The sequence below is a fragment of the Aquarana catesbeiana genome, linkage group LG12, assembly GCF_042186555.1.
Source record: "Aquarana catesbeiana isolate 2022-GZ linkage group LG12, ASM4218655v1, whole genome shotgun sequence".
Taxonomy (NCBI): Eukaryota; Metazoa; Chordata; class Amphibia; order Anura; family Ranidae; genus Aquarana; species Aquarana catesbeiana.
The window spans coordinates 49,619,413-49,630,422 of NC_133335.1; the positions used below are offsets into that span (position 1 = coordinate 49,619,413).

Consider the following 11,010-nt stretch of genomic DNA (forward strand, 5'->3'; position numbering starts at 1 on the left):
CGCAGAATACTGAGCTGTGAGAGAGAACGGGCTGAGCATGCATGGGTCAGGGTCACACATCCAGCTCTTGGTACATCTTGCCATCTGCAGGACAGGTAAGGGAGGACAATGAAGTGAGCAACTAAAAAAGTAAGCATTAAATGTGCATTAGAGCATTAGAGGAGTCTGGGTTCTTTGAATTTTTTTTTTCTCTCTTTTTTTGGATGGTACCAAATCTCAATAAAAATTGTATAGTAAGAAAAAGTAAGCATTTAAAAAAAAATGGAGCAATGCATAGTAATGTGCTAAGGACATTCTAATGCATAGGGAATTTTTTTTACCAACAGTAAAGGTGAACTAACAGTACACTTTTAGTTCACTTACTGCTGTTTGACTCACTATCGTGTGTTGAAAGTCTGTTCCTTGTATCTACCACTCTTCCAGTAACATACAATTTGCTAATATTACTCTTGAGTCTTCCTCCTTCTAGATTTGGGGTCATGTCCCCATAACCTGCCCTCTGCAGACCCCATTTATAGAGTGGACAGCAAAACTGGAGATGTGTACCTGTAGGTTACTGCGTTATGTCTCTAAAAAGAATATTTCAGCAACAGTGACACGGTATGAGTAGAGACAATTTAGATAGAGCCTGTACACAAGGCGCAATCATTAATTTGTGCCCAGGCAATACAGGTCCTATGTATGGCACATGATGCTCAATTTAGTCACTGTAAGATAATGGAGCTGCTATGGTTCTATGTTCACCTTGATTTGCTGGACACATTATAATGGCATTCTTACTCCAACTGCAATTATAAAATAAAACTATAAAAAGGTTAAACACACCCTTATAAAGCGGCACATGTTTGAGACCCACAGATGTGTTATTTGATGCTCACAGCTGGGACAGTTGTGATCAACAGCAGACTACGGTGACATCACAGACAGCTGAGAGACCTCTGTGTGTCTAGTAAAAAAGAAAAAAACAACAGACACACCCAACGTCTATTGAGGATATGGCATAATACAGATCATCAAAACAAATCAAGCTAGCAATCTCATCAAAGCAGAATTCTGCAGCCAAGTTTATGAATCACGATGAATACAACTAGAGGATTGTCTTCTGCTAACCTGTGCCGGTCAAAAACATTTAGCTGGTCCACAGGCAACACCTTACAACTTATTTTTACATCATGGTGCAGCACTGTGTTTCGCTTATAGCAAGAAGATGTAATCTTAAAGTTCTTGGGTCAATCCCCACCAGAGTCACCATCTACAGTGCTTTAGCTCGGATCCCCTACCACAATCCAAAAAACATACTGGTAAGTGAACTGGCCGATCATAGAATGGCAAGAGTGTGCAGGTGTACATAATACTTCGCTTTGGACATTAGACTGAAAGTTCCTCTAGAGCGGGGACGGATGTGGTTGTGTATGTACTCTGCAGAGCACTGGGCAATGTATGCATTTAAGAAGTACTGAAAATAACAAAACCATTACATTATATGGGTAGTCACAACTGTGAAAATGGTGCAAAAAATTTTAAGTTTAGTTGAATGTCTTGTAGATTTTTCAAAATACTTTGCAGTGCAAAATCCTAAGAGCAAAAAAAAATGGACTAAGGCAAATCTATGGCGTTTGCAACTTAAATGATGGACTATGGAAAAAAACAAGTTTAATATAAGCTCCAAGGCGAACCTTCAAACATGCTTTCCCAGTGTCATGATCAACCTAATGAGAAATGGAAAAATAGCTCTAGGACTGTAGGATTATCTTTTTGCCTAGAGCAGTTGTAACCGTATTTGGACCCGTTATCTGCATTCTGGGTTGGAAGCTTTTCCATGCCAAAGGATATACACTATCTCCTTTGTAACAGAAAAGGTTCACACTGGAAGTTTGGCCGTCCAGACACAAATTTATTCTAAAATAGGATAAAAAATTATACTACAAAGACAACGCTGTTTGGGGGACATAACATGCCCCTTTATCAGGGTTGCACCTGGTTGGTAAAAATGCGCATCCATCAGCAACTGGTTTAAGGCAAAATGCCTACGTAAAGGCCATGCAGCAATGTGGACACCCAATGGAGGACCTTCCTCCAAGATAGTAGTAGAAGATAGTAGACTTGGGACCTGGCACAACCATGGATTTTGTCTAGTAAAATTGGGTTAATTAATCCTAGCAACTCATCACAGTGAGCTGGGGGTTGGGAAGGGCGATGGGAGCTGTGAGAGTGGCTATAGATGAGCTTTGAGTTGCAATGACATCAGAAAGTCACGAAATCCTCGATGACTCATGCTTGGGTGATATCAGGCTGGTCAACTGATAGGAAGATTTCTTGAAGTGATGCAATAACCACTTCCTCTATGTACAGCACCAGGGATATGAGACCATACTGGACAGTAAACATTGATGTATTTAAAATATAATGATTGCCATTTTAAACAAATGAAACTTTTAGACCATACTAGAAAGTCTACTTTAAACCAAAAAGATTAAGATAAGTGGTCCATGTAGGTATGCTACCCCCAAAGGGCATAAAAAATACATTATTTAACACATCATAGTGTGCCTGGGTACCAAATCATGTTGGAGGGAAAAAAAAAAAAAAAAGGATTTTGCTTTCACGTGATTGAACATTCAAGCTCGACACAGCCTCAGTTCATTCACAGAATTTCTCTGGAAAAGGTGAACATTCCCTTTCCCAATTGAACAGCCTCTATTCCCATACAAACGTAGGAAGAACAAATCAATCTCCAAAAAATTCCTTGTGAAATTGGAACAGTGCCATTCATTCAAAGTATACCAACAGCCAAAACATTTTTGAGCTTTAGAGTAGGGACTAGTTAGTTAGGTTTTTGTTGTTTCCCATTGGGAGATTTCCCTTCAATTCCTGTTCTGGAGACACTTCATAATAATCTTTCCTGGAACAGTTTTTACCAGAACCGATCTCCCCAATGGAAGATTTCTAGTGACAGTCATCACCTGGACAAATGTCCAGGTGATGACTGGACAATTACCTGGACCATTTACCTGGACCTGTAAAAAAACAAAGAAACAAACACTTTATTTTGTAGCAAGGTCCCGGGGGTCCTTTGATCTGAGACCCTACAGGGCCAGGTATAGCTGACATCCTTCTGTATGTAGTGGGTTGTGAGGCATGGTGGGTGCATAGTAGTTAGTTAAAGTTATTGGGCGCCAGACACTTCTTGAATGCAAAAGAAAGTTTATTTCTCTTAAACTTTTTGGGGGGAGAGAGGGTTAGGGCCAGGACACCCTTAGGTAGTTGCAAGATTAATTGGCAGATTCAGACTTCAATAGGACAGCCATGCAGGTAAAATGCTGTCTCCTATGGCAACAGTCTTTAACAGTTCCTAACACAAAGCTGAACAGTTCCTTTCTATTCCACTACAATCATTTCTTGTAGTTATTCAGCCCACTGAGCTCCCGGTCTCATACTAGACCCTCTGATTCACTGCCACTAAATCCCTTGAGCTCCTCCAATCTTCAAGCGTCACCCCCCGCTTCTCTGCTGGGTCCTTAGCTTGGTAATCAAGATACTTCTCAAGCTTCACCCATGCTGGCCTGCTCGGTCCCTGGCTTGACACACAAGGCTGCTCTGCAAGCATCACCTCCACTGGCTGGGTCCCTGGCTTGATACCCACTGAAGTTTCCCGATGCGTCCCCGGTTGGTGAGAATGCTGCTCCGGTACTTGCTTCAGTTACTCAGTGTGGTTCCTAGCAATTAGGCGGATGGTCCCTTACTAGTGACAGCTTCCCCTCTACCTCTGACCACGACAGGTTCTCCGACCGGCAGAACTGTCACTTTTGGTTGGACTGCAAGCCGCAGTCCCAACCCTGCGCTGCTCTCTTACTTCTGGATAGAACCTCAGACAGCCTAGCAGCCAGATGTGTCCAGGATAGGCCCAAACTCCAACCTAGCAGCCAACACAAGTCGACCCAGACAGCCGTCCAGGTGGCAAAGAACATAGATCATCTGACTCCGCCCGAATATATAGGCTCTTCCAGCAGGCCAAGGGATTTAAGGAAACCCCTACCTATTGGCTGAGATACCCCATATACCCATAACCTGACCTTCTCATATCTAGTACCACCAAGTACCCGTCCACCTAGTGGTAGAAGAGAAAAGTGCAACAAGGCCAACTTTAGGGATAAATCAATGGATCGCTAATGCCCTGTACACACGACCGGTTTTCCCGTCAGAAAAAACGCTGAAGGTTTTTCCGACGGAATTCCACTCAAGCTGTCTTGCATACACACGGTCACATCAAATTCCGACCGTCCAGAACGCGGTGACGTACAACACGTACGACAGGGCTAGAAAACGGGAGTTCAATAGCCAGTAGCCAATAGCTTTCGTCTCCTACTTGCTTCAGAGCATGCGTCGCTTTTGGTACGTCGAAACAGCATACAAGCGGTTTTCCCGATAGGCTATGGTTCCGTCGGAAAAATTTAGAACATGTTCTCTTTCTAGGTCTGTCAGAATTTGAGACGTAAAAAGTCTGATGAGGCATACACACGATCGGAATATACGATGAAAAGCTCCCGTCTGACTTTTTCTGTCGGACATTACGCTCGTGTGTACACGGTATAACAATCAACCAGGATAACTATTCCTGGCAAGTAAATTTGTGAGGAGCAACCCTGCCTAAACTCCAGGGTGCTACATTTTTTATACTTAAAAAAAATATTTTTATACTTACGTCGGGCCAGCTTGGCACAAAGTATGCATATTGTACGTTATTATACAGGATTTATATGGCACCAACAACTTACGTAGCCCTTTACAACTTGGTGGTAGACAGTACAAATACAATACACTTTAATACAGTAGGAATCAGAGGGCCCTGCTCGTTAGACCTTACAGTCTAAGAGGGAGGGTCAAGAGATACAAGAGGTAATAACTGTGGGGGATGAGCTGATGGAGAAAAATGTACAGTTGTTAGGTGATAGGCTTCTCTGAAGAGATGAGTTTTCAGGGATCGTTTGAAAGTAGACAAAGTAGGAGAAAGTCTGATAGATTGGGGTAGAACATTCCAGAGGATGGGAGAGGCTATGGAGAAGAAGTCCTGGAGGCGAGCATGGCATAAGGTCACTGTGGAATCTGTAAAACACTGTAGTAGTCCCAGGAACGGCAGAGATAGACGCAGACTTCTGGGCACTGTGCCACATGGATGCCCCTCTGAATAGTAACCAAATGGCTGCCTTTCTGAGACCGCCTTGCATTTTTCCTCAAGGAATGCAAAGTATTCCCTGATTGGACTAAATGGAAATTATATCATCACCCCTCCTCTGAACCTAGTATAGTCAGAGAAAAACACAAAGCGTTCTCTGAATGGCAGCTGTGCCAAGCAAGTAACCCCCCCCGTGGTTACTATGCAGAAGGGCAGCTTCTCGGGCTGATACAGTGACTTACAACTTCCACAGAGGCCGATCGGGTAGCCAAACAGGCCCAATTAAGTATGCAAAATATATAAAATCGACTGAGTTCAGCTTTAGTGGGGTGAAGCTTTTAGTGGAAGTAAACTCCAGTGGACAATTTTTATCTATACTATTTTTACCTAAAACGTGCACCGTTTAGGAAATATTTACTTGTGAAGCGGATGGTGACGGCACTGGTGCATGCGCTTTGAAGGAACGGCATACCGTGCCGTTCCTTCAGAGCCCTGTGCCATGAACAGTGGCTCCCGTGCGCTTGCGTGGTAGTGATGTCATTGCGGCTCCAATCAAAGGACCGGAGCCCGCCAACCTGGAAGGAAGACCAGGTGAAGTTGTAAGCCCTGTCAGCGGTGACAGCACACCGCTGGGGGGCTTCATTTTAAAGGTAAGTTTCACCCATATCCATACTAGCACATTATGACTTTCAGGTTTTAAAAAAATAAATAAACAGTGGTTTACTATCGCTTCAAAAGGCGGTCACACACATATTACAATCTGGTTGTAAAATCTCTATCCAGTGTTAGATCAACCATTGAATATGGAGTGCACGTGCCAGTCTAAGGTTTTGGTTTGGCGTCACTGTCCCTAAATCTGCACACTTAAGTGACGGTTACATGTAATATGGCACCCCCAGATTTAGATAATCTTTACTAGTAAATAGATGAGCTGGCAACTCGGTGACTCAGCAGGAAACAGCCATCTTTATGATCGTCTATAACACGGGTGTGCAAACCAGCATACAAAAGTGCTAACGCATTTCAACCCACAAGGGGCTTGTGTCGTAGCTCAGTTAATCTTTAATCTCTGACATTTAAAGGGGTACCCGGAATGTTTGTCATTACACTGGAGCTGATCATGTGAGCGTCAGAAAACTAGAACCCTCCCCACCTAACACTCGTTTGGGAAAAAAGGACCAACAAAATTTTAAAAAAGTGGATTTAGATTGGTCAATAAGAAAATCTGTAGGAATTACAGTACTGTTTGCTATGTTCCTTGCAAAGTATAAAGTTACATGGGACTGTCCCCCCCCCCACCATCACTGAAACCGAAGGTTCACTTTCATTTTTCATCATTGTTCCAGTTAGCACATCGGTGCATTGGGTAAAAGCATATCTGTATCAACGTAAAAATCAGGCTGTGGGCTGCATAAAAAAAAAATAAAATAAATAAAAATAATGAATGGATAAAAAGTCTGATGTAGAAAGCACAGACCCCTAGTTTTCGATAATAAAAGAGGACCTACAGTCTTTAAAAGTCTGTTTAGCAATTTTTGTTTTAGGTGGAGCCCGGTTGACAGCTCCTGGCTTCTTGCCAGTCTTGAATACGTCTGCCCACCTCCTCCTTAATATAATACCCATCAAGGAGAGTGGTACCCCTTCCTAAAGGGTACAGTGGGTGTTCAGACAAATTCAGATCGTACCAACAGAGTCAGAGGTACAGGGACCTGTCAGTTGGTTTTGCGCTACCTAAAACTGAAAAATCTTTTTTTGATGGACTGATCCTCAAAGCTTTGTACGCACTGATGCATTACAGGCAACTTTTACACGTCTTATTCATGTCATAAGATGCAATGCAGCAAGTAGTACTTTTTCCAACACACCATAATGCAAAGGTGGGAGCCGCTGTTAGAATACAATGTTCTGGCAAGGGGAATTTGTGTGGATGGGGGAACCGGTTACGTTAGCCCTAGATGGATCCAAATTCAGCAGGGAAAAAAAAAAAAAAAAAAAAAACTCTGGTTGATCAGCGGCTACAGCTGCTGATCCATGTATTCTGAAAGAAGAGGGGTCCCCTTGTCTGAATACGATGCCACAGCGTGGGAGGGCTCCTCCATCCACCTTGCTTATGTGGATAGGGAGTTTTTTTTCCCCCTCGCTTGTCCTGCTGGCTGAACAAAAAAAAAAAAAAGAAAAAAAAAAAACGATGTTATGGGCAGCTTTAGTTATGTTTATGCTAAAGGCACCTTTAAGAGCATGTTACACCCATATTATGGTATAACATGCTCCTATGCATCCACCTTCAGCGCTCCCTGCTCTGACAGCAACAGGGGATCTGCTCCCCGCACCCGCTGTCACCTTTTCAAAACAGGGCGGCTGTGCAGGGCTCCACCCACACAGCCCTGTCGTTCATTTACAGGGATGTGTAGATGAGTAAACTACAAGTACCATCTGCCACCATGGCGGACGGACTTGTAGTTTGAATGGGCTACATGCGCGCTGCTCAGTGCGCTTGTAGTTCATTCATTCTTCCTCTAGCTTTGTAAGTGAAAGCCTGTATGGGGAAATGGGCACAAAGCTAGAGGAAGACTGTAAAAGAGCCCGATCTGCTGATCGCAGATGCAATACTCTGCAGGCTCCAGTAAAAAAAAAAAGAAAGAAGAAGAAAGAGGATAAATGCTCATATTTTTACCTGCAAAAATATGTGCATTTATTTATTTTGAAAAAGTGAATGTATCCTTTAAAAACAAAAAACAAAAAAATCTAGCCATCTACGGTTGGTCTCACTGCGGACTTTCTAACTGACAGACTTTGTGCAGCCCCTAATGGTGATCAAACACCCATAATGTACTCAGTAAACAAAGATTGCCCAGTCCCTTACTGGTATAAAACTCAGAAAGGAGCTTCTTTTACTCATGGCAAGAATGATTTCATTCTAAAAATATTATTTGTTAATGCCCCATTGATTCACAGAAAAATGTGATTTTTAATGACGAAAAGAAAGCCTTGGGACATGCTGCGTTTTGCTTTTCCAGAGGCTCTGAATGGTTCTCTGTGCTATTCTTAAAGCTACAAAGTCTAAATAGAAGGTGTAACTGCCCCGTTTTGTACACTTGCATAGTTCCTTTGCTAAAATTGTATACTGCATGGCTAATTGTTCAGTATGACTCACAGGTCTAAGGCGTACGTTCTGATCTTTCCCCATGTACGATTCTAATTACAACACATCAGTTCACGAAGTGTGATAACGACTTTGGTTTGTTTTCTTATAAAGTAACATTCTTTTTTTTTTAGCTTCGTCCAATGAGATTTGAAAGTTAGTCACATGGCCAAAAAAAAGATCTTTATCTTTGTGATATTCTTATCAACTGAGCCTATAGACAGAACTACATGGATATCAGGTTCAGTTATAACACTTGCAGAATCAATGTATTACTTCATATATCAGTGGGAGAACTGCATAATGAAGTCCTACAACAAAATCATCATTTACATCTCTAGACTTCATCTTCGAGATAATCCCACTCCTCGACAGCCTGAACAAGGTAAACATCAAAATGCCTTTTTACTATTTCTGCCTGGATAACCAATCCATAGCCAAGTCACATAGGGGCCTCAGTGGCAGTTGCATGGTTTGTTGTGCCTAAAGTGACCCCCCCCACCCATTAAAGCATGTCCTTACCAGCACTACGTTGAATCTCTCCTCCAGCTCTCCCGAACTTGGTCTTGGAACTTTAGAAGTGGAGCCATCTTTTGGCTTTGGTGGGGTAGTCCCTGTTGGCGGTTGTGTCTTTGAATCACGGGCCTGGAACATTTCCAGGGTCCCCGCTGCATTCCCCATGATCCAGGCAGCTCCTCGTTTCCACGGTCCTAAATCCAGGCTTGACGCTTTAACGTAGAACGTAAGACAGAGAGGGAAAGACAAAAAACTGGCAGACTATCGAATCAGAGCAATGTATCAGTAAAGTTTGATAGGAACACGCCCAACTTCCGATTACGTCTTGGAGATCTCAACATCACACGCTACCGCAAAAGCCACGGGGTGCACGCAGAAAGGAAGGTGTGGCCATATATCATTTGCAGGTCTGAAATAAGATGATTGAGCAGTGGCAGAACAAACGTCTCCAACTGTCCCTTCTCCTTTTTACCTTTGAGATGAGTTTCTCCTTGATGACTTACTTTGCAGTTCCCCGATTCACTTCTCGTGCGCTTGCAGCAGATAGTATGTTATGCAGCTGACCTTGCAATGGACATTAGCTGCAAACTTGCTAAGATACAAAACCACAAAAAGCAAAAAGGAAGTTAGGTTTCAAAATCGGATGGTAGATGGTGTGTGGAGGAGGGGGTTGATACTGTGCGGAAACAAGAGTTCTGAGTACAAAACGTATCAACCCTCTCAACTGACAGCCACAAAAACAGGGGGACCCAGCATATTAATTGCATGTGGCACGCTGTTGTTGTTTGAGAAGTGGAGGATGACAGAACGGCAAGGTGCATTGAATGAAACTAGAAACCATGACAGGTTATAGGATCCTTGGCTCTTCTATGTGCAGGATCTGTTAACCCTCACAATGCACTATTCTGGAGGAGGAAAGGTACTTACTACTCTTCAGAATCACAGTCTACAGTCTGGCTCACTCAATACCAGACAAAACACGTTTTTAAAGCATAGCTAAACCTAAAAACAAAAATATACACTACTGTGTTAAAGTTTTAGGCAGGTGTGAAAAAAATGCGGCACATGAAGAATACTTTCAGAAATAGAAGTGTTCGTAGTGTAGCTCTTGGTTGCTACTAGTAACTAACATCCACCATGTCACCCCGCTGCCAGACCTCCATTTATATCACTTCTGAGACAATGAACAGTCATTTGCGTTGTTTTGTTTTATTTATTGGGGGATATAAGTTGGTTAGGGGGGAAGGAAATATGGGATGCTCATAGAACAATTACTCTGCCATCATATTTAAGAATTAGAATGAAAAGGTTGAGCCGTGAAAGTACTGATGTACACATAATATCTACAGACTCTTCCCCTGCATAACACCATGCAGACTATTTCTCCTCCTCTGCGTATCTGACAAAAGAGACCACTCTGAACAGTCTCAGTTGCTGGCTAGAATTGGTTGCACGGTTACTAGGCCAGAGGTCTGCAGTACCTCTCTGCAGTAGCATATGCTAATTGGTGGACCACTGTTCCCAGATAGTCCGGCCTGCAAACCCTGTGCCCTCAGGCCGCAGCGATTTGACACTTTCCCCACAGTCTCTCCTCTGGCCTCGCACCCAGATCCCCTGGCATGCCTTATCCAGAACTCCACTGTGTTCCACTCACTGACCTTCTCCTGCCCCGAGTCTATAATGAAGAACTTTAACTGGATGTACGTTCCGACAGCTTCTACAGCCCCTGTGTTCCAGAATACTTCATCCATGACCGTGTAAAGATGAAGCTCTCTCCCAGCTCTCCCGGGCTCCTCTGCTCTGCCTCGTACCCCACCCCCACCCCAGATGGGGCCCCTGCTGCTGCTTAGTACTCCATTCACGTCTCCTGGCCGACAATGACCCCCCCCAGTGGGCTGTTACCTCAGCTTATATGGGAGGCCTGCCCCCTGCCAATTCCAGTTGGGGATTGGTCAGGGCTCCACACATGAGCTGCCTGCCACTCCAGTTCTAGGTCCTGCCCCTCTTCCAGAACATTCTCCGTGGAAGCTGGGGAGGCGCCTCAGAACTAAAGCACAGGTGGTCACACCCACTGATGCACTAACCACTCCCTGCCCCCCAGATCAAAACAAGCAGGCCTAGCCTGAAGCATAGGCTTGCCCAAATTTACCTGAACTGACAGCTTCCCTTACAAAATCCT

At 43.6% G+C, this 11,010-nt stretch overlaps 1 protein-coding gene across 1 annotated transcript in view; it reads right to left on the reverse strand.

The window, feature by feature from the left end:
* Positions 1-9,441, reverse strand: part of FMNL1 (formin like 1) — a 120,053-nt gene extending 110,612 nt beyond the window's left edge. The window contains exon 1 of the mRNA XM_073607735.1: positions 8,838-9,441. Coding sequence (XP_073463836.1) covers positions 8,838-8,996 — 159 coding nt within the window. The 5' untranslated portion in view covers positions 8,997-9,441. The remainder of the gene's footprint in view (positions 1-8,837) is intronic.
* Positions 9,442-11,010: the final 1,569 nt, after the last annotated feature.